The following is a 27,055-nucleotide window of genomic DNA, read 5'->3' on the forward strand; positions in this document are numbered from 1 at the left end:
TCCTGAAAACCTGTCGTTTCCCTCTGTGCCCCTGGAGGACGCTGGTCAAGCTCCGCAGGAGACCAAACATGGGGTCTTTATCCTGGGAGAGCACAAAGTAATTTTTATACTTAATTACGATGATAATGGATTTCCAGTTGAAATCTCTGCATGATTACCAAAAATGAATGAAAAACACAAAAGAGAAATTGTGAGGATGGATTTAATTATAAAGGAAGTTTATTAGGTCATTTTTGGAATTAAAAAATCAGATTGTAAGATTTGTGATTCAGGGAGGTATCTAGTGCTTTCTCCTCTTCTCTTGGGGTTTTCCTCCAATTTAAAATACCATTAAATTGCCTATTGGCATATAAAGGCGAGTGTCATAAAACAAAAATTATGATGGAACTAATTAATTACTTGGTTATATTAGGGCCATCATTCAGCCACCCTGGGCCGCTGTTACGGGCCTGAGTATTTTGTGTAATACACACGTGTGCCCATTCCTTGGATTCATTACTCTTGAGGGATACATTCGCTATCTGTGTTATATCTCTATGTATTTTATCTTAATAAGAAATCACTGTAGAGTCTATAATACTTTTGGTACTTGAAGGAATGAATTCCTATAGAAAGCAGCAAAACGGGGAAGGGGGGTGCGACACATTTACTTTTTCCTTTTTGTTTTTTTAATAGCAAGGATCAAGCAGAGGAGTTAAACTTGTTTGCCACTTTTTTTGCAAGGAAACTGAATAAAGAGTCCTGGATATGTGAGACAGCTTTCTACTATTCATCCTAGGTAGCCATGTGGACAGTCTAACCCTTTAAACTTACCTAGTCCCTCCAGAGAGCTCAGTTAGCCAAGTGGTGACAGCGTGTCCACCTCTAGTCTTCCTGCAGGTACCTGCATGGCCGCCATGCATGCAGCTGCAGGTTCTCTCACCGCCAGCCAGGCGGGAGCCCATCCTGGCTTCTGGGAAAGACTGTGCTCTGTGGGGGCGACGTTCTCCCAGGCAGCACACTGCCCCCCATGCCCTGAGTTTTACTGTTTGTCCCTTTCCTAAGCTCCGGGTGACTGTTCCGTAGTGATGTGCTTGTGTTGGAACCAAAACAGCTATGATGGACTGTCTTCCCAAACACTTTGCAAACATGGATTGTTTTTTCTTTTTGAAGTAGTTGTGTCGCTTATGAAGAAAGTTAAATGCCTGTGAGTGAACAATTCAGATGGAAGTCTGTCTACTTTGAAGGGTTGGGGGGAAGAAAGTAAGGGTGGGTAGGTGAGAAATCAGAGGCTAAAAGAGAAAAAAGACCAAGTCTCTCATTTATATGGAACATCACGATTACAAAAGGAGCCCACGTTGATGGAAACTCTGAGAGATGGGTGGTGACTGGAATATGGGCTTGCATTCAGACCTTCGGGGCAGCCCTCAACCAGTGAGGTCAGACTTTGATGGATGCTCCACCAGCTTCTTCACCCCTTGTGGAGATAGTTCAGAAGTGCAGTTCTCATCTGCAGGCAGGCCCTGGGATCGAGCCCTGTTGCACATGGCAGCCTCCCCTTTGCACCTTGCACGGCCTTTCTGTCCATCTTGTCATCTTCCCTCTTTCATTTGGGCTTCTTGGATCGCCTTCCCGGTAAACCTCTGTACCCAAGTCCTTGGCTCAGACACTTCTTTGGGGGAGTCCAAATGAAGACTCTGAGCCTCGGTTTCCTCATCTGGAGGTTGAGGTCCCCCACCTGCCCCTGCGGACCGCTGTGAGTTTGAGCGGTCCGTGTCTGGGCGTGTCCAGCCCAGCTCCTTACGCGGCAGGAGCTCTGAAAACGTCATCCTCCTTCTCCGCCCTTTCCTTTGCCGCTTCATGTTTTATTAAAAATCACTTTGATTTGCTTTTGCAATGAATTAGAAAACAGTAATCCTGTCTTTTTATTAACAAAATTAAAATTTACACAAATCAAATTTAAATGACTTTGAAAACAAATTTTTAATACAACTTTGAATAATATTTAGTGAGAATCACTTCAGAGTTTGTCTTTCCCTAAATTTCATGTTTCCTTGGTGTCCCTGAAAGGCAGTCATGTACTTGAAAAGAAGGAAGGTTCTGTTTTTTCTGAAGAAGCCAATCCTCTGTCTGTTATAAAACCAGCGAGCTAGAACGGGTCTAGAAGAGAAGACCTGTTTCTTTAAAAATAGAAACTGTGGGAATATCAGAAGGGAAGAATAAGAAAGCCTTAAAGCAGTTATTTTGGGCATCTCTTGACCATCCAAGAGGAATATTTACTGACCCCCTGTGAGTGTTTGAAATGTGTGAAACCCTGGTAACAACCTACATGGAGTTCAGGGCTTTGGGTCTACTTTTATTTATAGTAAGGTATCCAGAAATTTATGTTGATTAGCTTTGGTCTCTTGATCAAGTTTGAGTGGAAAACAAAATCAATCTCTCCCTCTCTCTCATCTCTCTCATCTCTGTCTCTGACTGAAAGAAGTGTCAGCCGCAGTGGCAGGTCCCAGCGGAATGGCTGTGCGTTGCTGCCCAGGTTCTGTGTGTTTCTAGAACAGCAGCGTCCTCCTGGTGCCTGGCATTTATTGATGCCTGTGACGTTTAGGGACACGGGTCTTAGACTTCATGGTGCATAAGAGTCACCTGATGAGCTCACAAAAATGCAAACTCCTGGGTCGTGCTGCCAGGGTGCCTCCTTCAGGAGGTTCGGGGCATGCGAGCTCCATGGGGAGCCAGCGCAGGTGGCTGGGTGCTGTCACGCAGTGGTGGCTGGGTGCGCCCACTCACACTGGCCCCGGGCCGTTAGTCTGAAGGAGGTGGGCCTGAACTTGAGCAGCAAGTTCTGTTTCCCGAGCCCCTCTCTGCTGAGGGTTTGAGGAGTGAAGCAGTCGATACACGTACAGTTCTCGGCAGAGGCTGGCCGTTGTGCCTGTGTGCCGTTATTCTCCCCAGTTGGGGACTGTGCGCCCCAAACCTCCACCGTCACCCTCAGTGTGCTCAGAGTGCAGCAAGTCGGCTTGTTGTCACCTCATTTGTTCCTCAGCCCGTGCTCAGGAGACACTGTCCCATTGAGCAAATCCGCTGAGCAGCAGAGAACTTGCGGCAGTCACTGGCTTTCCTCCGCCACGCCTGTGACACGCTGTAGGGACAACAGACAGGATCACATTGAGAACTGAGGCGTGTTTAATATTAAACCCCTCTCTTTCCTAAGAAATGAATGACCGCTTGATTCTTGCCTTTAAGAGTCTGAATTTCTGTTCTAGTTATCCACAGTAGAAAGAGGAAATGTCCATGGGCTGTATTTGTATTTGACTTGAGCGGAAATATCGTCTGTAAAGACTTTTTATGGAGAGAATTAATTTTACCACTGGAATTCCCCAGAGAGGCCGGTGTTATTTTAGAGCCAACAAGGCCACCATTGACGGGATGGGATGTACCAGCCCTGTTTATACTGGGATCCTGTTAATGTTGTTTCTGTGATTTATGTATGAAAATCCCTTTTCTAGTGTTTGCCATCTTTAGAAAAATTCCAGCGGCTTTTAAGAAAGTCTCATTGGGCGTAGAGTTCCTGAACAAAGTCTTTATGTAAACATTGAACTTGCTGTGGCATTAATGAATTCTCCGTCTATAAACAGCTATTAATACCACCTTGTTACGATTGGAGGAATGTTTCGCAGGAGACGAAATAGAAAAGACCCGTGTTCCTGCTCCCATTTAGACACTATAAGCCCAACAGATGCTTAGCAGATGATGAAGGTAATTGCAGCCTGAGGTTCTCTTTTGACCCCCTCCCTTTGCATCACTCTCTTTTAAAATTGATGTGTGAGTCCTGTAGAGTCTCAAGCTACCAGAAGCCACTAAGATGTAAATTCGCTCTTTGGAATGAGCTGCTCTTGGGAATGAGCGTGTCCGCTATACAGCTCCTCACCAGGGGGAGGAATCACAGAGGAAACCCTCTGATTTCCTGTTTGTGAGCGTGAGGGCATTTTGGCTTCCACAGCCTGTGTAGGGGTGACTAAGACCATTTAGCTCAGAGAATGCTCTGTTTGTGTGTACAACGCTCTTACTGAGTCTGGCTGGCTGATGCCCCAGATTCCCAGACGTAAAAACATATTAGTGTTCCTAAAGATGGGTGGTGCATTTTTTTTTTTTTTAAATCTGATTGGGAAATACTGGTTGTTACCAAGACATGGAACTTTGGTCTCAGAATTAAAGTTTCTCTTGTGTTGGAGGTAGTTCCACTTGCATCGGTGGAAGTGTGTGGCTTTCCCTTAGCAGTGCAAGGAGTTAAGACCCTTGGATACTCATTTCCTAAGAAAACTGAGTTTGGTTTGGAAATTTTATCTCCTTTTTCCTATTCTCAGTCATTCATTTGTTCAGTTGTTTATTTAACCAATCATAACCTTTTACCAAATGTTGAAAGTATATAAAGATAGACATTATTGTATACACGCAAGAAGCTTACAGTTGAGTGGAAAAAGTAAAAAATAGTTGTAAATTGTGGTTTTCTGTTTAAAAAAACGTCTTTACAGTGAAGAGAATTAGAGGTCAGAGGTGGGATTCCCGTTAATTTTTCTGTTTGTGAGAGCAAAGGCACCCAGGGGCCCTCAGGGTGCGAGTGGGAGAAAGGTTTCTGGAAGGGTCAGCATTTGGTCTGAGCACTGCAGCGGGCAGGCTGTGGCCCTGGAGGGCTGGCGGGGACTTGGTGGTGGGAATGGCGTGTCTCGTAGAGCCACCTGGAACACAGGCTGGAGGTAGGAGTTATGGGGGAGAAAGGCTGGAACATCATTGGGGCCAGATTGTAGAAAACCCTGAATTGCAGGAATTTATAACATATCATGGCACATGTTTCTTTCCCCTGCCTTGCATAAAATACAGAGGACTTGTCTGGTCATTTAATGACCTTGCAGTGTGGTTTGAAAAACTTGCCCTTGTGTGTATGTCAACTCTTAGCCTCATTCCTTAGGGTCTTAAAGTATTGTGTTTAATGATCAGAAGTCCCTTGTGAAATACATGCTCAAAAATGTTTTTGGGAAGAGAATGAATAAATAAATTACTGTGGGTTCCCTATAAAACCTAAGTTCTGCTCCGCGCTGGGAAGCCATCTCCATGAAGGTGTGGTCCTCACAGGCCCTGATCCAGGGGAGCAGTAGGCGGAATGATGGCCCCCTGGCCCGTGCCGGGGAGGCTGGTGCTGAGGGGATACCTGTGGCAAGAGGAAGAAGCACTGTTGGGGTCCGGGGAGACGCTGGTAAATGAAGTTTGCCAGTATTTTGAGTCAAAACCAGCCTTGTGTTATCTCTCTGAACATTCAGTGTAAATACATCTTTCAGGTACAGACCTACAGAAATCCCCTGGAGAGTGCTGTGGGGAGCAGCTGCTGGGTACGCCACTTTGCATAGACGTTCGGGGTTTGGGGTGCTGTGCACGGTCCCCTGTGCACGCAGCGGGCGCCAGCGCTCTGTGCAGTAGTGCTTCTGTGGGACTGTGTAGCTGTTGGGAAGAGGCAACTTTGCAGCCTGTTATGTAAGGAAAAGGAAAAAAAATGATCTCACTCGTCCTGTGGGTGTTGTGAGTACCGGCTGCCAAATGGTGCTTGTTTGTGTTTCCACTTTTGCTCCCCGTCTTTTGTAACGGGCTTACGAATGAATTCTACTTGTGACTTTGTTCCTCCTTGCGAAGGAGTTGAGACCATCAGGGAGGACCAAGTGTGGATATCTTCTTTTTAGCTGTTTCAGAGACAGCTATATTGTGACAATATCTTCGTGTTTTTGGATTGGTAATACTTGTGCGTGGTAGGACATTCCAGCAGTATGGAAGGTTAAACATGGTAGCTAAGGCCCCCTGAGCTGCAGAGGGCTGTGGTTAGTAGCCAGGATGGACACTAACCAGATGCCCCGGGCTCGAGCCCTGGCTCTAGGCTTGCCCACTCCCCCGCTGTGTGGCTTTGGGCAAGTCACTTAACCTCTCTACGCTTGGTTTTTGTGGCTGTAAAATGGCCTGGGATTTTTATGGGATTAATGGGCCAATATTTGGAAATATTTGGCACTAATATTTGGCACCAGATAGTACCTGGAACATAGTAAAGGGCACATAGTGTTAAATATTAATAAAATAGATAAATTCCCCCCATTCTGTTCTTAGCCACTCTCTTTCTCTTCCAGAGGTAATCACTGTTCTTAGTTTCTTTCTCACCCTGGTCTGGAGAACCCTATGTATTGGGGAAAATGTTGGGGCATTTTTTTTGCATTTTTTTTACTACGTTATCTTAGTACGTGGCTGTGGTGGGCAAATAATGGTCCACTCCAAAAATGTCCACACCCTCCTCCCCAGAACCTGTGAATATGGCACAAGGGATTTAAATGTCAAAGGGACTTTGAAGATGTGATTAAGGATGGGGGGATATTATGCTGGATTTCTGGGGGGAACCTTTTTAGAGGGAGGCAAGACACTCAAAGCAGAGAAGTAAATGTGACGAGGGAGGCACAGGTCAGCATGATGTGGGGCCACGAGCCCAGGGATGCAGGTGGCCCCGAATTTGGACAAGAATGGAAAGAGTTCTCCCCTAGAGGCTCCAGAGAGATGCAGCCCTGCGGCCTTAGGCTTCTCACCTCCAGAACTGTAACATAAAAAATTTGTGTTTACACGTCAAGCACTGTGTTTGATGGCAGAGATAAAAACGTGAGGGAACACAGTCCCCATCTTTGGGGTGCTGCGGTGAGGGGCAGACGCGTGCACAGACGATAGTCACAGTCCGCACCATCGCTCCAGTTCCCCGGTTCTCACACTGGTCGATCTCCTTCTGGGCTCTTTGCTGTTGAGGAGTATTGAGGACCCCAAAGAGCTTTAGTTACATGGGCTGTATCTGTATCTACTGATATTTACTTCTATTAGAAATATAAACTGAGAACCTTCCAAAATGTTTATTAATTTATTTTAATGTAACAATAATGAATCCATTTCATGTAAACACAACAAAAATAATTTTAATGGAATGTTTCCCTGAATCAAAAAAATAATTAGAAGACGGCCTTATTTTACATTTTTATAAATCTCTGTAATGTGTCTCCTAATAGAAGACAGCTGGATTCTCATATCCGCTTCTGCATTCAGTCTGCCACAGTGTATTGTTTGGTAGAAGTTGTTTAAAGAAAATCCATCCTCACCCCAGATACATGTAGTTGGAAAAGGGAGGAGTCTCTTAATAGCCCTGTCAGATAACTGTGGATATTCTTCTTCGATAATCACACCCAACCCAACGAGTGGTCATTTCTTCAAGGTTACTTGCATTATGGAATCTGAGATGTTTTTGTGGGCTCTTCTTTCTTGGTTACAGTAAAATCCATTGGCTTATCTTGCACTTTGAATAAATCTTTTACTTACATGTGATTTTTTAATACACATTGTTTATTTGGAAATACAGGATCACTGAGTTATGTAGGTCTTTCAAATGTGGACATTTCATTATAGAATATTAAAAATCACATTCAAATACCATTGGGAAAATGTTGAGAAGCTCATCATGCTGGATATGAATTTTCTAAGATTCACTTTGTGAACACTTTGTTCATGTTAAAGAAAATATTTTCTGTCAACTTGTTTTTGAGTAACATGTTTTTTAAAAAAACAGTTCATCTCTCAACACAATTGTATAAGTGCTTTTCCTCAAAACTACCTTTGTACCTCGTTCAGGGTACAGCTGGAGTTGTGTGTGTACTTCCTGAAGATATTCCCAAGGGTGGAAATTTAGAAAAATTAATAATTTTTACTCCATCGAGGACATTCTTAAGTGAAATCGGTGTACCACTGTGTAGTGATGAAGAGTACAGTGACAACTAGTATAGTTTGGTGCCAATGTCCTCAGACAGAAAAAGGCAAATGACATTTAATATTATTCTGAAAATAACTTTGAACTTCCAGACCCCTTGAAGGGTCTGAGCGACCCCAGGGTTCCACACACCACACTTGGAGAAGGGCTGTCCTAGTACACGAGGAGCGGCAAACTCGGTTGCAAGTTCTCAGGGCCACTTTTGAGGGAGGGTCTCGCTTGTGTTAGATCCTGAAGAATGAGGAGGCAGAGGAGGCAGCAGACAGCATTGCAGGCACTGGCTGGGGGCGTCCAGCTGTGGGGGAGGTGAGTGAGTAACTCGGGATGGGGGAGACTCAGGTGCAAATGGGGAAGAGGGAGGAGGTGACATGAGGCAGGTGAGCCAGGGCCAGGCAGAGGAGCCCAGGCAGAAAGATCTGCAGGGGGAAGGATGAGCAGGGAGTGGTCAGTTGGATATGTGTGTGAGAAACACAGGTCACCCTGTGCCAGTGCAGGGGATGGGCATTACAGCTACTGAAAGTCCCATTGAGAGATGAGAAGGCATGGCCAGGCCGGAACGGGCTGAGGGGTGGGTGGCACAGTGTGACAGGGCAGTCCCTGCGAGCTCCTCCCTCAGAGCACGTAGGTAGGTGAAGAATGTTGTCCTCTCTCAGCACAGAGACTCTAGCTCACTTGTGTTTATTTTATTACCGGTAAATCACCAGACATGCAAGTAGAGCTTCAGTAAATATTTCCTTGAGCGTATGAATAAATGTGTAAAGGAAGCCAGCCATGAAGTCTCACACCTGTCATCCCAGCACTTTGGGAGGCCTAGGTGAGAGGATTGCTTGAGGCCAGGAGTTCGAGACAAGTCTGGGCAATATAGCAAGACCCTGTCTCTAAAAAAAAGTGTGTGTGTGTATATATATGTATATATATATATATAATTAGCAGGGCCTAATGGTGCATGCCTATAGTCCCAGCTGCTTGGGAGGCTGAGGCAGGAGGATCACTTGAGCCCAGGAGTGAGCTGCAGCGAGCCACTGCACTCCAGCCTGGGCAACAGAGTGAGATCCTGTCTCTAAAATAAAAAAAAAGTAAAGGATAGAGGAATAAGGGAAAAACAGCCAGATCTTCCACTTCCAACATTTCAACCTTAACTTTATTTTTCAACAAGATGCTAATTATTTTATATCTAAAATGTGGTTTGTTTAAAGTGTGGAAATTACAACTTGTATCTAAGAAGAGAATTGTGGCTTTGTTCACATCCTGAGGTTGAATCTGCGGTGCAAGTAATTTGAGTTTTGAGTGTATTTTTTACCTTGAAGTTGGGAAATGAACTTCTATACTTAATCCCAAATTCAGACTCAGGAGTTCAGTCCATGACATGAGACGTGACGCTTCCACCCCATGATAGGCACCCATCTCCCGTGAAGAGCACCCTGAGGAGAAAAATCTTTTTCTCTTTTGTTACTTTTCTTTATTCATTTAGCAAATACTCAGTGATGACCTGTTGTATGCCAGGCCCTGTTCCAGGAGGGCTAGAGAATAAACAGTGAACGCAACAGGTAAAAAATATCCTTGCCAGTGGAGCTTGTTTATATTGCAGTGCGTGGAAACAGAGAATAAGCACAAACACCGTAATGAGTAAGTAAATTATGTCGTAGACTCACAGGTGACAAGCGTGGTGGGAAAGAAGCGGCTCGCGGTGGGAGGGCTTAGGGGCAGGTAGCAGGTGCGCGTGGAAGCGCCGGGGGGCGGCAGAGCGGTGAGGGACGAGGCCCAGCGGACCCATCAGGCCGGACTGGGGAGGCCCCGTACGCCAGTTTCAGCTCTGACGGTTCTGGGAGGAAAAGGAGAAGCCATCCCACACGTGTGTGCAGAGAGGTGACATGGCCTGAGCTGTGTTTTCCAGTGATCGCTGAGTGATTGTCAAGAACAGACCAGTGGGGACGGAGGCGGGACAGAGGCTTTGCAGTCGCCCAGGCGAGGGGTGACGGGGCCACAGCTCGCCCGGAGCCTGGCAGGGGCTGTGAGGGAGGGCGCCAGGGACCGCCCCTGCTTTGGGCCTGAGCGGCCTGGAGTTGCCATCAGCTGTGGTGGGAAGACGGCATGTGGGGCCATGTGGGGCAGCTTTGGGGAGAGACCAGGAGTGGGTTTGGGGACGCCTTGTGTTAAGCGCCTGTGTCCATACTGACTTTGACCTGGCTCCAAAGCGGTTTTGAAAGCCTGTCTATAAAATCTCACAAAATTCACCCAAAGTAGCCACATAAAGAGGAAAGGGAGGAGCGTTGAGTGACAGTTTGGCCTACTTTACAGATTCTTCACTCACAGTGTATAAGGCAAACAGATATTTGTTTTAGGAAAAGAAATTAGTAAGCTTTGAAATACAATAGCAGCACACCAGTTCCTTTCAAACCGTCCGGTGGTGATCTGTTGCATCTTATAAATTTATTTCTGGCCCTGCAGTGCTCAGCTATGATTGTTTATAAGTTGTCCACTCCCATATAAATCCTTTTATCTTTTATCCTTTTTTTTTCTTCTGGCCATTAACATCTTTAACATGTAATGGGAAAATGTGACAAAGTTCAAATCATCCAATTTTATTACTTGGTAGCTCTGAAAAAACAGATTTGGAAAGAGGCACATGAAATTCTTAGCAAAATTATTATGTGTCTTCTGCAAGGAGCTCTGACCAGCTGCCCTGTAGGGTGAAGAGTTTAGAAACCAGTTTGTCAAGCGGCAGGGTGCCCCTCCTTCCAGAAGTCTCCAAGAGGCTTGCGACCGAGTCTGGACCTTCCGGTGGAGCACTGACAACCTGCTGCATGGAAGGTCATGTCATCCTCCACTTTTTCACATTGACCTTTCCAACACCAGTCATTTTCTCCTAAATTGCCATCTATGAATCTCATTCTGACTTTCATGTTTCTGTTGATGAATGACCGTGTCACGCTTCTGAGAAGTTTAGGCATCTGTGCATAGTAGCATTAGCAAAATTATTTGAATATTTATTGAACTTTGTCATTATTATAAAAATGATTGAGGGGGAAAAAAAGGGAGCTGAAAATGTTGGTAAGAAGCCTAGGTTTCCTAAACTGAATATCCGTGACCCAAAACTGCCAGTCACCAGGTGCGCCCCTGCCAGCACATCTTTAGCCCCACATGAATGCTCTTTGACCTTGAACAGGTGACTGTGTATTCACTGTGAAAGGAGGAGGAGATTAAGACATGAATCAGGTGTGTTTAAAAAGTAAGGTACAAAGAGAATTTTATAATTTTTTTAGATGTCTGGGAATGGAAGTTCACAGATCCTGTATTCTCACCTTTCATACTTCTCTTTTAGGACTGTATTCTGTAGGAAATGTGGGGCCGCCTGCATGTTATTAATACATTGGAGGGGTCATGGATGCTTCCTGTTTTGAATGCCAAAAGCATTTTGTCTGTATGCCTGATACGGAAGTTAGTGTTTATTGCCTTGCAGTATCAGTGTCTGTCACTCTAGCACAATTCTTAGTAGACAGCAGGCATTGAGTACCTGTCGAGTGAAAGGAAGGTTATTAGGAGTCTCTGAACACAAAGTTACGGCAGTGCTTCTGAGAATGGGTTGTGGAGGGTGAAAAGAATCCTTGGAACACACGTTGGGGCTTCCAGGATTTTTTCTTTATAAATCCGATGCAAGGGGATAGTGCTGAGACCTTGTCAGAGCCGAAGTCCCCACTCTCTTGCACAGGTGGGGAGGGGACTCTGGGATGGCCCGTGGCTATGCTTGCTGAGAACTTATTGCATACCTTGGGCGTGTCTACAGAGTCTAGCTGGTGTTTCACATGTTTTCTGCTTTGCAATTTTCATGGGCTGATTGGTGCCTGTGACAGAGACTTATTTCTCCAGGTAACCAAAACCACAACTAAAAAGGAATGGCAACATCTGTATCATCAGCGTAGGTCAAGACTGTTAGTGAGATGTGTTTTAATTTGGAAGTAGTAACATAAACGAATGACTTTGGGTCCAAAGTAAGGGTGTGTGGATTCTCGTTCCTGGCCTTGTTGTGTGTGACCTTGGGCAGTTTACACGCTTATTTTCTTGACTCCTAAAATAAGGGATGGGATAAAACAGCTCAAAAAATTTTTTCTTTCCCTCTCTAAAATTCATTTAATATGATTAAAGTAACAATGTAACAGCTGTAGGAATGTACAGTTGTTACAAAAGTTTATGGAGTGAAAAACATGGCAGAGTTATGGATCGAGCATTGCGTTTTGGTTTTGCAGCAAATGTCATTACCTCTTTAAATAGAGTCAGGTCTCGACTGCCTTAGAGAACGTGTTTCTTAAGGCTTTGTAATAATAGCAGGCTGTCTCAGTACAAAGATCACAAGGAGCCTTAAAAAACATTAATTATCCCTTACATCACCCTGATGAAGCAGAGATGTGTTATTATCATTTTACTTTCACAGCTGGGTAAATCAAGGCACGGAGGCACATGAAGTCACTGGTTAACTTCGGCAAGGTCATAGTCAATAGCAGATAGATAGAACTGTGTCTTGTTTTTCCTTCCACACAGGGGAAAATGTCCGGATTTTAGCAGCTTTTTTTCTTCCATTTAAAGATTTCTCTATCAATATACATAGAGTAGACCCAGTAATAATTTGCCCTGCAGTAAAGCAAATTTAGGTGTAACCGGATAGACAGGGAACTAGTTTTCTTATCTGGGGTGGGGGTGGCGATTAGGAATGCCTTGAGATCACCAAGGCTTTCTCAGTTCAGGGAAGGGTCAGTCGTTTACAGTAATAGTTTCACTATCTTTATTCTTGTACCTTTTTTGCTGGTTCATATTGATTTACATTAATCTTGCAATAATGTGACCATATATTTCCTGTGATTTGGTTCTTTGGAACCCACTGACAATGAAGATTTACTGTAATTCTAATTTTTCCTCTGTAAAATTTGCCCTGACGTTCTTTTTTTTTTTTCTTGTGACATTTATTTTTTACTTTTTTTTAATTCAGCATATTACAGGGGTACAAATGCTTAGGTTACATATATTGCCTTTGCCCTGCCCGAGTCAGAGCTTCAAGCGTGTCCATCCCCTAGACAGTGTGCACCGCACCCATTATGTGTGAATGTACCCATCCCTCCTCTCCCCTCCCACCTTCCCGACACCCAATTAATGTAATTACTATTTGTGCACATAAGTGTTGATCAATTAATACCAATTTGATGAGTGAGTACATGTGGTGCTTGTTTTTCCATTCTTGGGATACTTCACTTAGTAGAATGGGCTCTAGCTCTATCTAGGATAATATAAGAGATGCTAGATCACCATTGTTTTCTGTGGCTGAGTAGTACTCCATGGTATACATATACCACATTTTATTAATCCACTCATGTATTGATGGGCACTTGGGTTGTTTCCACATCTTTGCAATTGTGAATTGTGCTACTATAAGCATTCTAGTGCAGATGTCTTTTTGATAGAATGTCTTTTTTTCTTTTGGGTAGATGCCCAGTAATGGGATTGCTGGATCAAATGGTAATTCTACTTTTAGCTCTTTGAGGTATCTCCATATTACTTTCCACAAAGGGTGTACTAGTTTGCAGTCCCGCCAGCAGTTATGAGTGTTACTATCTTTCTGCATCCACGCCAACATTTCTTGTTTTGGGACTTTTTGATAAAGGCCATTCTCACTGGAGTTAAGTGGTATCTCATTGTAGTTTTGATCTGCATTTCTCTGATGATTAGAGATGTTGAGCATTTTTTTATAGGTTTGTTGGCCATTAGTCTGTCTTCTTTTGAAAAGTTTCTGTTCATGTCCTTTGCCCACTTTTTAATGGGGTGGTTTGATTTTTTCTTGCTGATTTTCCTGAATGTTATATAGATTCTAGTTAGCCCTATATCGGATGTGTAGCATGTGAATATTTTATCCCATTCTGTAGGTTGTCTGTTTGCTCTCGTGATAGTTAACTTGGCTGTACAGAAGCTTTTTAATTTGATCAGTTCCCATTTATTTATTTTTGTTATTGCTGTGATTGCCTTTGGGGTCTTCTTTGTAGATTGTTTCGCTAGGCCAATGTCTATAAGAGTTTTTCCAACATTTTCTTTTAGAATTCTTATAGTTTCATGCCTTAGCTTTAAGTCAGTTATCCACCCTGAGTTGATTTTTGTGAGAGGTGTGGATCCTGTTTCAGTCTTCTACATGTGGCTATCCAATTTTCCCAGACCATTTATTGAATAAGGATTCTTTTCTCCATTGAATATTTTTGTCTGCTTTGTCAAAGATTAGATGGCCATATGAGGATGATTTTATATCTGGGTTCTCAGTTCTGTTCCATTGGTCTACATCTCCTAAAAACGATAAAAGCCATATATGACAAACCCACAGCCAACATCATATTGAATGGTGAAAAATCGAAAGCATTCCTGCTTAGAACTGGAACCAGACGAAGTTGCCCTCTATCACCACTTCTATTCAACATAGTGCTGGAAGCCCCAGCCAGAGCAATCAGACAAGAGAAGGAAATTAAGATCATCCAAATGGGGGCAGAAGAGGTCAAACTGTCGCTTTTAGCTGACGATATAATCTTATATCTACAAAACCCCAAAGATTCTGCCATGAGACTACTGGAATTAATAAACACATTCAGCAAAGTCTCAGGTTACAAAATCAACGTACAGAAATCAGTAGCATTCCTATATGCCAACAACAGTCAAACTGAGAACCACATCAATGACTCAGTACCCTTCACAATAACAACAAAGAACAGAAAATTCCTAGGAATATATTTAACTAACGAGGTAAAAGACTGGTACAGGGAGAATTACGAAACACTGAGGAAGGAAATAGCAGAGGACGTAAACAAGTGGAAAACCATACCATGCTCATGGGTCGGCAGAATCAACATTGTTAAAATGTGTATGCTACCCAAAGTGATCTACAGATTCAGTGTAATCCCTATTAAAATGCTAACATCATTTTTCACGGATCTAAAAAAATAATTCTACACTTTTTATGGACCCGGAGAAGACCCTGTATAGTGAAGGCAATCTTAAGCAAAAAGAACAAATTGGGAGGCATCAATTTACTAGACTTCAAGCTATACTACAAGGCTATAGTAACTAAAACAGCATGGTACTGGCTCCTGACATTCTTCCTTTTAAAAAATTGAATAGAGTTCACATGCCATATAATTCACCTTTGGAAGTGTACAATTCAGTGGTTTTTAGTATATTCACAAACTTGTGCAGTCATCACAACTATCCAATTCCACGTTTTTATCACCTCAGTAAAGAAACCCCGAGACTGGATCACAAGTCACTCCTCATTTTCCCCTCCCCCAGCTCCTGACAGCCTCTGTTCTACTTTCTGTTCCCATGGACTCACTTATTTTGGACATTTCATATAAATGGAATTGTATACCATGTAGCTTACGTGTCTGGCTTCTCTCCCTTAGCATATTCTTTTCTAGGCTCATCCACGTCGTAGCACGAGTCAGCACTTCACTCCTCTTCATGGCTGAATAGTACTCAGTTTTGCCTTCATTGAATCCAGTAGAACCATGACACCTACTGAAAAATGGTGTTACTCAGGTTTTCTGTTTTCCATAGCAGTGTTCCCTGATAGAATCTTGTGTGTACTTTCTTTAGGTTTCTTCTCTGGGTTTTTAAGGAATAGGACTCTAAGTTGTTCTTAAGGGTTTTAAACTTTAAATTCTACATTATTAAAATTCTTTAAGTGTTTGAAGTACAGCATTGTCTCTTACATGCCTCTGAATGCAATTAGGGTGGCATTTGGGTGTCCTCCCAGCTCTGGTGGTGTCAGTCTCTGGTAGTACCATAACCTTGGTTGAAGACCTGTTTTATTACTGACTGTGTATGTTTCACTGGGGCCCCAAGAAGGCACTGTGAAAAGTCCTGTGCCGACTTTCCTAGGGCTCAGCATGCTGCCTTGATCACAGCCATAGCCTACGTAGAGGATGAGGATACACAGGTAGATCTAAATACTTTTTTCCCCATCATTCTAAGAAGGCCTTTATGTTGTAGCCAGCATGGAGGTGGCTGGCAGCACATTTTTACCCTGATGACATCTGCCATATTCCTGTTCCTTTTAGTATTCTTTCAGACTCTGAGGATATTTACCACAAGGCACTGGAATTGAATCATGGCAGCCTGCTATTAAGAAACATTTCCTGCCATCTTTGACTGCTCTCTGTTTATTGCCAGTGGTAGCTTGCATTGTCAAGAACATCACCAATTGTAATGTGCCTGCAGGTTAAGTGGACTTGGAAGATTTATGAAATTTACATTTTTCTGACAAGTGTTTTATGCTGTGATAGAATTTATTTCTCTGTAAGCTTAACAATGACATTCAGACTACTGTTTAAATTTCCCTGACACAGAATACTAACAATAAAAAAATGGAGAGTCCCAGATACGGTCAGAAAAGTAGGCTGATTTTTATCTGTATTAGAAGTATGTAATATTAAATGGTGATCCCTTTGTTAATGGTGCAGTTGAGGACTTGAATAACCTTTGAATGTGGTCAACTCAGTTATTTTTTTTGTCCTGCAGAATAGTCTATTATTTCATTTCAATGCTTTTATTTTCATCCTGTTTCACTGATGATGAGTAATATTTGCCTGGATGACAGAGCACAGCAAATGTTATTAGTGAAAGGTGTCACAAACCACTGCATTTTTAAGTAAAAGCACAAGTAAAATTTAGGAAAATCTGAGCCAGTTAAAAATATGCATTGCTATACAAAGTTTTTAAATTGCAAAGAAGAGATTCTAAGTTTTACACTGCAAATGAACTCAATGTTCAATGTGTTTTTTTGTACCATGATAACTGTATCTTGCGAGCATCAATGCAGAGTTTTATAGTAGTGCGTTAGACTTGCAGAACTAAAAAAAATCTTAATTTTTTATTTACATGATGTAGTTATTTCTCAACTGGCAGCTTTGATTTACCAAAATCTTTCTATTTTCTTAAAATTGCATTTGTACTTTAAAAAAACTAACAAGACACATAAGATAAAGGAATTGAATGGAATAATTTCTGAATTTCTTTTCTGATCTAAAATCTTTGATTGTATACAAACTGTTCATTTATGGAATTGTACAGTGGAAATCCTGAGAAATTGAATAGAGAAATTGAATAAATTGAATAGACTAAGAGCATAATTCACACGAAGTATGTTGTGTTATCTGGATGTGAGTAGATAGATGGTAGAATCTAAGTATTAATTGTCAAAGATGTGTAACTCTAATGTCACAGTGGATTATATAGTTGAAAATTTAATTAAACCATTTATTATGTACTTGTAACTTCTTCAATATTATTTTTTAGATTTTTTTAATTGAAGATTATCCATCTATGGTTTTCACGTCAGAGGAGGTTTCTAAAGATTAATGATTTAATCAACCAAAACACTGTTGAGCCTGAGACGAGAGTCCCAATTAAATATACTTCATTGCTCATCTGGCTGCTGTATTTTTAATTGTTCTAGTGAGCATATTTTATCTTTCTTTGTGAAGTGAGGAAGCCTAATAGTCACTGGGCCCTGCTCTTGGCTGGGTGCTTCTGGTGCATTTTGCATCCTTTGATGCCACTTGACTCTCGCAGAGGTAAAGGGGGGAGGTCCTGGCCATGGGGAGGAAGAGGAGGTGGACCTGCCCCTCACTGGCACTTTGGAAATTTGTGGGTCTGTCCTTGGTTATCATAATGATTTGGGGGACAGTGGCATTGGGTGGTTGGGGACATGGTTGCTGGATGTCCTGCAGTGCTCCAGTTAATCCCACACACTGAAGATTGTTCTGCCAGATCTTCATAGAAGTGAAAAAAACATGCATAATTATTGAAGCCAAGGACTAGCTCCATTTTACAAATAAATGCAAATTATTTTTTTCCCCAGAACTAGATAGGGTACTCTGAATTTTCTAGAAATGCAACAATCCAATACATCAAGGGAAGCATGTCCTTTGTTTTATTCAGAACTTTGCCAAGAGTTTTTGCCTTTTTGGAAAATCATGTCACTGATGGCAACACCACCAAGACACAGGCATTGGTCTGTGATGAAGCTTGTGACAAGTTGCTGTGATTCTCTCTGGAGCCAGTGGTGACAGCTTCCTCACAGATTCTAGAGTGGTTGGGCCTGCCATAAACACATTTTTTTTTTTAATTACAAATTACTTCCCATTTATTTTTATTTTTGTTTTACTGTTAGGTCAGTACATTGCTTTTTATGAAATTATGTGTGAAGGTAGATTAATATTAAGTATGATTTTAAAATTTCAGAATAGTAAAAGTATATTTGATCAGAAAGTGGACTTTGGATCTGATAGTATTGAGAATTGGTGTACTATAATTATATGCTTTGAAGCATGAAAAACATAATTTAAAAGCAATTTCCATTTTCATGCCCCATCCTTTTAGTCTATTTCAAATGAATCCTTAGTTCACAAGTTGAAGCAGAGCTTTTCCTGATGCTGTGACTACTGTCTAGTTCATTTGTGCTGCTGCAGCAGGGTGCCACAGACTGGGTAAACAAAGGCACTGGCTCATGGCTCTGGAGGCTGGAAAGTCCAACATCAAGATGCCAGCAGGTTTGGAGAGTCTGGTTCCAAGATGGCACCTTGAAGGCTGCGTCTTCACACAGTGGAAGGTGGGAGGGCAAAGGGTGAAAGAGAGCAAATCCACTCCTGAGAACCATTTTAACAATGGCATTAATCCATCTGAGGGCGGAGTCCTCATGACCTAATCACTTCCTGCCCGACCCTACCTCCCAGCACTTTGCATTGAGGACTAAGTTTCCCACACATGAGTTCTGGGGGACACATTCAAATCATCGCAACTACCGTCATTAATTTCTCAACAAAAGTCTTACTGTACCTAAGAGGGGAAAACAAATGTTCTCCTGTCATTTTGCAGTTCTTGTTTTTGGTCACAGGGATTGATACCATCTTGGTTTTTTTTTTTTTTTTTTTTAATTCAATTTCTCTATAATTGCTGTTTCTGAGAACTCAGGAGGTATTCTCAGGCTTTTTGAGTAGAATGGTTCTTAGATCACTTTTTCTAGGAACCAGTTGTCTGTCCTCAGGCCTGGTCCTGGCTGCTGTAAAGGCAGAACCACTCTTCCCATCCCTCCTCACACCCCGAAGCTGCCTGGTATTGCCAGGGTCTGCTGGCAGCCACCTGGGTGGGTCTCCAGGGCCTGGGAAGAACTTAGCTGCCAATTTTTTTGCTACCTGATTGAGTAAGGAGGAGGCGGCCAGCAGGACTGGAGATTATGGGATGGCATCAGCTAGAGGAACCAAACAGCATAGCCGCCTGCTGAGGGGAGTCATTCTTCCTTAGTACTGATTAGCTGCAGGTGTGAGGCCAGCAAGGGGCATCGCCACGTGTGCTGAGCTTTCTCCCAGGCTTCCCAATGCCACCCATTTCCAAAGAGTCCCCCCTTGTGCCCAGCAGATTTAGCACCTGCATAAACTGGTGCTTCTTGGGCTACAGGAGATGTAAATGGCAGAACCCACACTTTTGCATATTAACTGTGCTAGGTTGGATTTGAAAGTGATGTAACCGTGTAAATTTTGAATTCAGATTACAAGCTGTGTGGGTGAGACAACCTTAACATTTCTTGATGTTTCTATTTTTGAGTCGGTACCCAGGATGTGACTCTAACACAGGTTTTGCCCTTTAATTGTACAGGATTTGGGGTTGGCAGCCACTTGGCTGACAGTGGTGCCAGTGGGGCATGTGCTGACACACAGCTCAGGAAGAAACTGAATTACTTGGTGTCTTGTACCCAAAGCCTCCTGTCTTCCCCGTTGTCTGTGAGGAACCACGCGGAGGGGTAGGGAGGCAGGCACTTTCCACGCTAGCCTGCCCAGTGTGTCGTCCTTCTCCAAAAAATATTTGTTGACTAAAGGAGAGAGATGGCTGAGTCTGTTCTTCTTGCGGCACCTGTGCGGTCCCGTTGCACTCGGTGGGTGCATGGTGTCCTGCATCCATCTGAGTGAGGGAGTCAGTAAATGGAATGAGCAGGTCCGAATGGAGGAGCCTGGACTGTGACTTGGGACATTGCAGCTCTGCTCATTCGACCACTAATGGAAGCTCTTGTTGGCCATGTTAAGTGGTAGATTTTTCAAACTGCTAAACTTCACCCCAAACTGTTAGTTTCCCCAAGGAAATACGGTGAGAAAGACGAAAGGGTATGTTTACCAGATACAAATAGATCTCTTGACTTGAATATATCATTTGGTTATTTTTCATTATTTACAGTCATGTCGGCCCAAGACTCTTCCGGAGTGTGTCTGAACCTCTGCACGGTGCCGCGCTGGGTGGGCGGGGAGCAGGGGTTTGTTGTATCTGATAGGGAGAAAGGGCCCCTGAAACCCGCACGGTGCACTCACGGCGGTGAGGAGGCTCTCCCAGGTGGGAAGCCAGTTTTTCGACTGGGAGGGAGCAGGATATATTTACTCACTTTAGCAGCTGGTGCTCAGGACGTGGGCGGAATGTAAGGGGGGCTGTGTATATAGGCATTTGGCACCCAGGACAGGATGCCTGTTTAAAGCAGCTTTGTAAATAAGCATTCGGATTTTACCAACCTACATTCTCTTTTTAGCCGGTCTTCTATTCTTCCAGGATGAAATTTTATGTCATGTCTCCTCTAGAAAGAACACTAAGGGCTCCCTCCTTTTACCGGGATGCAGGTCCTGGTGAAATTTGAGACTCCCAAAGCCAGGGGTCAGTACCTGTGGATGCTGTCCAGCTTGGCCCCCCATGCTGTGTCATCTCCAGGGTGCGCTGGTTCGTGGCCGGTCACTGCGGGGACCCCGTGCAGGCCCAGATGCCATTCTGCCTCTGCAGCTTGGCTGGTGGAACAGCTCTGAGATTTCCTGTCTCGGCAGATCTCAGGAACCGTCCAGAGCTGCCATCTCCTTTCGGGTCCCCAGGGCCAACCTCAACAGACTTGGTCCCCATTGGCCACCCTGTCCAAGCTCATGCCTGAGAGAGGAGCCAGCAGCACCCGAAGGCTCCCGAAGTTAAGGGTCACTGAAGGAGACCGGGAGCCTCACCGATTCCTAGTGGAGGCTTTTGTCCCGGGGCAGGGAGCATTCCGACGGGAAGGCATCGGTGTTCCATTGCCAGGTCAGTGTCGCTCTTTTCTCTTGCGTAGCTGAAGGAAGCCTGTCTTTCTCAGTAAGTGAACGAGTACCTTTTTGCCTCTTTTGTGAGAGGCAAACAGTGGTTTAAGGAGTTTTCAGTGTTTAAGTTCCAAAGTTTGGGGAATATATTGACTCAGATGACTCAGAATTCACTTGGCACCCGCGTGTGACATCAGCCGTGCTATTTTCACCAGCATCCATCTGGCGCCTCGGGCTCCAGAGCTCCTTGTGCCCTTGCTGTGTCTGAGTTCTTCGTGGGACTCGAGGTCTCGTTCATCTTTGCATCCCAGTACTCGGCGTGGACCCGAGGCACGGCCGGTGCTGTGGAATCTTCATCACGAGTGAGTGCTCGTGCGGCTGGTGTCGTATTTCCTGTGCTTGCTATAACTCTTTGGAAATTCCAAAGCTCCTTATTCACAAGGTAAAGGCAGCAATGATGCAAATTGGATTCTGTTACCTAGGTAATCTGCTTGTACACTATATGGCTTCTGTGACATTGCTGTGTTTTGATTTCCGTATGTTTCTCTGACTTTTGAGTCTCTATGAAAACAAAGGCACCTCCCCGAGGGCCTGCCTCTCCTGTGCCCCTTATGCACTGGCACTTCTCACGGTTCTCTCCTCGGTCCTCTTCGTGTCAAACTCTGCGGGTTCTCTCCGGTGGGCACCGTTTATCCCATTGGCTTCACTGCTGTGAAGGTGCATTCTGATGACTCCCAAATCCAGATCTCTTTCTGGGCTTTGGCCCTGGGACTACCTGGCCGCTGAGCATCTCCCACTGGGTGGCCCACTACGACCTCAAGCTCAGCGTTGCTGAAGCCTTATTCCCACCCCACCCCTCCTGTGTCCCCATCCACCCAGTCACGGAACACAAAGCTCAGCATCTCCCTTGCTCCCTCTCGCTTCCGTGTCATCTTGCATTTGATAGGTGATAGACTGTCCGCCATCTTCTACTTTTTGCTGTTACTCCGTTCTGCGTTCATCTGGGTGCTCACGCCTCGGACCTGCAGCGGGCTGTGACGCCCTTGCCCCCTGCCCCCCGGCCATCTCTCCATCCGGGGCCCCGTCCCTCCCCGCCCCGCTCTCTGCAGGTTCAGCTCCTGCTTGGCTCCCTCACCCAGGTCACTTCCCATTCCCCGAAGCCCCTCCATGGTGCCCACCTTGCCTTGTCATTGTCAGCATTGAAGGTAAACAAACACCCTGAGATTTAAAGACTTTGCTCAAGTGTCTTCTGTGAAGTCCTTTAAGGCCCGAGGGCAGAATTCCTTCTGAGTGTCCCCACTCAGCCCTGGTGGACTTCCCTGCTATCATCTGGACACTGCTGTGCTCCTCTCTCCGCACCCCCCGCCCCCGCCTCTCCAGGCCAGCAGCAGACGTTGAGGGCCGTGCGCTCACTCTGCCTCCCCAGCCCCACGCAGCACCTGGGAAAGGGCCCGTGCTCAAAACGTGCTTGTTGAAGGGATGGATGGAGGGATGCACTTACGCCGATGCAGTGGGAGTGAGGGCTGTGTTTTTTTTTTGTGACTTATTTAGGTTGGTCTCCCTTAAACAAAGGTGCACACATCAGATAAGGAGGCAGCAGTGGAGGAACAGGGGTGGACCACTTTTGGTTGAGGGTCTCATCTTACTTCCCATGGAGTCAGCCTGCTGGCGAGGGGACCGCCTCCATGGTGTGGCATCGGGGTGGGGGGGAGCAGGCCCAAGTGTCCTTGCTTGTCATTGCTGCCCGAGAGTTCCCCAGGGACAGCTCATGCTTTTGTGATCAGCACTGCCTTCTCCAGGCAAACTGCACTTTATAGCCAACAGCACTGAAATGTCACTGGGATTGTATATCTGGTCCTTTTCTGGGTGAGATCAAGGTGTTGCAAGATGTAACAGGAAGAAGAAAAGAAGAAATTGGAGTTGCGGAATTCTGTAGACCATTAAGATATTTTCTGGAGGCCTCCTCTTGTCTTCAGAGTGAGTGCCTGGGGGGTGGTTGGTGACACCAGTGTGAGTCGGCTACTAGCGTTCCTCCCATCAGTTGTGTCAGCCTCTGAAAGGTCTTCCGGAGACCGTCGTCCCTGTCCCCATCACGCTGCACACTTTGTCAGCAAGCTTATCCGTGCCCTTTGGGCCTAGATCAACTCAGGTTGATTTCTTGTTGTAGCTACAGGAACCAGAAACCATCTGGTTTCACCTAGTTGAGGGGACATTCTATCAAATGCAAGAATTAGAATGAAAACCTATGTTATGTTTCGATAGAGGCTGGTCTTCCCATCTCTCTTGGAGAAGATTGTCGAGGGTGAGACGTGTATACTCAATAGGCTGGAAAACTGTGTGCTCTACTCACCTTTGGTGTTATTTCTTAACCGTTACTCTGGAAGTTATCAAGGGTTTGCTGTGCCTCCCGGGGCTTTCAAGTTAGAATGAAATTGTGGTTGATGTCAGAAAAAAGAACCATGCCTGCAAATGAGCAAGTTGTGGATTATGATATATGTGATATTACGTCATTGGTTTCCAAGATATCTCTGTGGTCATTTTGTCCTTACTTGGCCAAAAATGGGGAAATACCACCAAAGGTTGCTGCTGTTTGATTCTTGGTCTAATAAATAACTGAAGATCAGAGCTTAGTGAAGTATCGTTTGCATAGCAACAGGAAGAGTGACAGGCCTTTAAATCATTGTTTTGATTGGTCTCCTTTGACCAAAACAGGCAGAAGATGTTGCTTCTTCCATTAGCAAGAGCCTTGATCTGCTGCAGGGGACCAGCCCTGTGGCTCTTGTAACTTCAGTGTCACCAAGGACTTCTGTGTTCTGCCTTCTAGGTGGTTTTGCTTTCTTCTTTCCTCTTTCCTTTTCTGAGCCTTTGCACCAGTCATTACTGCTCTCTGGAAATGGCCAAACTCATGTACATTTTTGTCATTTTTTCATGCAGATTTCAGCAACGTCCCTGACATCACAACAGGTCTGAAAAGGAGTCAGACAGATGGGACCCTGGATCAGGTTTCCCGCAGGGAGAAAATGGAGCAGACGTTCAGGGTAAGATGTGGGCCCGAATCGCAAACCAAGAACCAGGCAGGCAAGTCTAAATTCCCACCTTTACCTGCGAGGAAAAAGAAGATAGAGTTGTCCTATCGATAGGCCCAGTAGTTGATACAAACATTTTTTTTTCCTTTAAATAATTTCCTTTTTAATTTACCTTTTTGGAGGGAAGTGCTAATGGGAACCATTGACTTTAGCCACGACTCCTCTGCCAACTCTGGCGTGCCATCAAAGAGCAACGCCGACTTTGCCATGTACAACGCTAGGATGGTTTTGCTTAGCTGTTTTGACAAATAAAACCTAAACTCGGGTGTTACTTAATATTCTGTTCGTTTCCTCCTTTTTATTTTTTTTGGCTGAAGATAAATTATTTTTGGAATGTTGTCATTTTGTGTGATAAAATATATATGACATAAATTTTGCCATTTTTACCATTGTCAAGTGCACACTTCAGTGGCATTGCATATATTCACATTGTCTTGCTGCCATCACCACCATCCATCTCAGAACTTTTTCATCTTCCCATAGACTCTGTACCCCTTGAACAATAACTCTCCGTTTTCCCCTCTCCCAACCCCCTGGTAACCTCTTTTCTACTTTCTGTCTCACTTGCCAATCCTGGGCACCTCATAGCTAAGTGAAATCATACAATATTTGTCCTTGTGTTTCTGGCTTATTTCACTTAGCATAATGTCTTCCATGTTGTAGCATGTGTCAGACTTCTGTTCCTTTCTGTGGCTGAATGATACTCCATTGTGTGGATACACTGCATTGTGTTTATTCACGCACCTGTTGGTAGACACTTGGATTGTTGCCCCTTTTGGCTATTGTGAGTAACCCTGCAGAGAACATTGCTGTACAGGTGGCTGCTGCAATCCTAGTTTTCAGTTCTTTGGGGTGTAGACCTAGGAGTAGAATTGCTGGGTCAAGTGGCAACTCTCTGTTCAGCTTTTTGCGGAACTGCCTAACCATTTTCCACTGTGCTGCACCATTTCACATTCCCAGCAACAAAGTGGAGGGTTCCAGTCTCCACGTCCTCTGCAGCACTTGTTACATTCCATTCCTTTCCTGTGTTTTTAACTGTTCCTTGTCAGCTGTCCTTTCAGAAACAGTTTGATTGGCAAGATCTATTTTAATATCCAGTCTAGTTTTAACCGATTTTAAAATTATGAGTGTTTTATGTTTCTTGCTTTTGTCATAAATACAAAACAGGGATGGAAGAAATACAAGCAATGGCAGGTATTTAAATAAGAGTGACAAAGTGGGGTGGCTGGCGCCCCAGTTGAGTTAGACTGACGCCCAGGAGCAAGTCCCGTGGTGCACATCCACGTGGCTCACCCTTTGGGGAGTGGGGACATGCCCGTGAGGGGGACCAGGGCAGAGCCTGCCGGCCTCAGAGCGGATCCCAGAGAGTTCCAGCGGCCACAGGTGCTCAGCCGCCCGCTCTGGTCCCCTTCCTGTGCTCACTCGCTGAATTCCTCTCCCACACCCACTCACCTCCTCCAGAATCTTCCTCCCTTTCCTCCCAACTCCTCATACAAAGCAAATGCTCAGCCGGTCTGGTTATATCCCCAGGATACAGTTTTCACTAGACTGAAATCCGCCAGCATTTTCCATCTTACTACTCTGTTCTACCTGTGGTGGATTATTTACTTTTGGGAACCCAATATCATAGCTAATATTCATCAGGTTTTGTTTTTTTTTAACAAAACAATGGATTGTCTTAGAGCATCAATTAGATGTGGTTTGAGTGCTTTGTCTTAAACTTTTTAAAAAAGCAAATCCTCCTGAAACACTCATGAAGCAGGGCTGTCTAAGAAGAGTGTGCCGGGGGCGCTGGCCAGTATGGGGGAGATCACTGAACGCCATTAGGGGTGACGGTTTCCTCTGTGCTATGATCTGCTTGGATTATGCATTAAAGTACTTAAGAAGGAAATTATATTTTTTTGCAACTCTAATGTGACAGTGGCTCTCGTAACTGAACAGAACATTTACAAAGGGAATTTGCTAAAGTGGTGATCACCTTACGTTTTCTCAGATATGAAGATATCTACATGTAATAATGGATTTCAGGACATTTTAAAAGGATCCTGGGGAAATGCCTAGCAGTTACTCATTTCATGTGTTCTTTGTTTCTTGGGTGACCACCGAAAGTCATAATTGTGATGGATATTAAAGAAAAGTTTTGAATTTAAGGATTTAATTTTTTTTCCTGTTGTGTTAGTGGTTTTTTTTGTTGTTGTTATTGTTTTAATCTCCTAGAAACATCAGGTTATATCTGAAAGCAGTCCTCTTCTGTTTTTAAAATGGTGATTTGGGAGTTGTCTGATATGTGCCAAGCACGTGCTGGGAGTGGATTTTTAGGACCCCCCCACCCCCACCACACCGTGCCATATCCCCATGATGGTGCTGCTCCTCAGGGACAGACCTGCCTCTGTTTCCCTGGCCCCCTGCTCTGGCCCAACTGCTCTTCTCAGGGGTCATTAACTTCTTTTCAGATTAGACCCTCGTTGAACCTGGGCTGTTTGAGATATTTTACTAACAAGTATTCTAGACCTTAGAATAAGGAATAATTTCCCTTGAAAATCAAGTGAAGCCTGGCTTGATGAAGCACAGCTGTAACCCGGGCTTTTGACAGCCCTGCAATTTCTGCAAATGGTTCATAATTGATTGCTTTCTTCTCCATAAGGGTGCCTATTACTGTCATAGCTCTTTGTGTGACCCTGTCAGCCCCTCCCGTGTGGGGGATTTTTTCCCTCAGTATTGCTAACAATTAGCATGTGCTATTGTAATAGTTCGGCGTTTGAAAGGAATATACAGTTTCCCTTTTGGGGAGGGGGTTGAAGTTTTCGGTTTGTTCTGGGAGCTTGAGGTGTGTGAAGCAGTCCGTTTCCTGCTCCTCGAGCTGGCTCTGAACATGTGGCCCCGTGTGGTTCCGCTGTCTGCACGTCTGCCGTGACCTGGTGCCTTTCCAGAGCAGGCCGCTCGCAACATGGGGGGGGGAACCTAGAGGAAGGGGGCGAGCCTCCCCCAATCATTGGTGCTGCTCTGGAGGAAGAGCTTGGTGGCGCTAGGACGTCCTTGTGAATGTG

The 27,055-nt window shown here is 44.4% G+C and overlaps 1 protein-coding gene across 1 annotated transcript in view; it reads left to right on the plus strand.

Moving 5' to 3' along the window:
• TIAM2 (TIAM Rac1 associated GEF 2) overlaps nt 1-27,055 on the plus strand; it is a 131,674-nt gene that overhangs the window by 69,933 nt on the left and 34,686 nt on the right. Inside the window, exon 14 of the mRNA XM_045544619.1 lies at nt 23,857-23,960. Coding sequence (XP_045400575.1) covers nt 23,857-23,960 — 104 coding nt within the window. The remainder of the gene's footprint in view (nt 1-23,856; nt 23,961-27,055) is intronic.

Source organism: Lemur catta, chromosome 2 (genome assembly GCF_020740605.2).
Source record: "Lemur catta isolate mLemCat1 chromosome 2, mLemCat1.pri, whole genome shotgun sequence".
Taxonomy (NCBI): Eukaryota; Metazoa; Chordata; class Mammalia; order Primates; family Lemuridae; genus Lemur; species Lemur catta.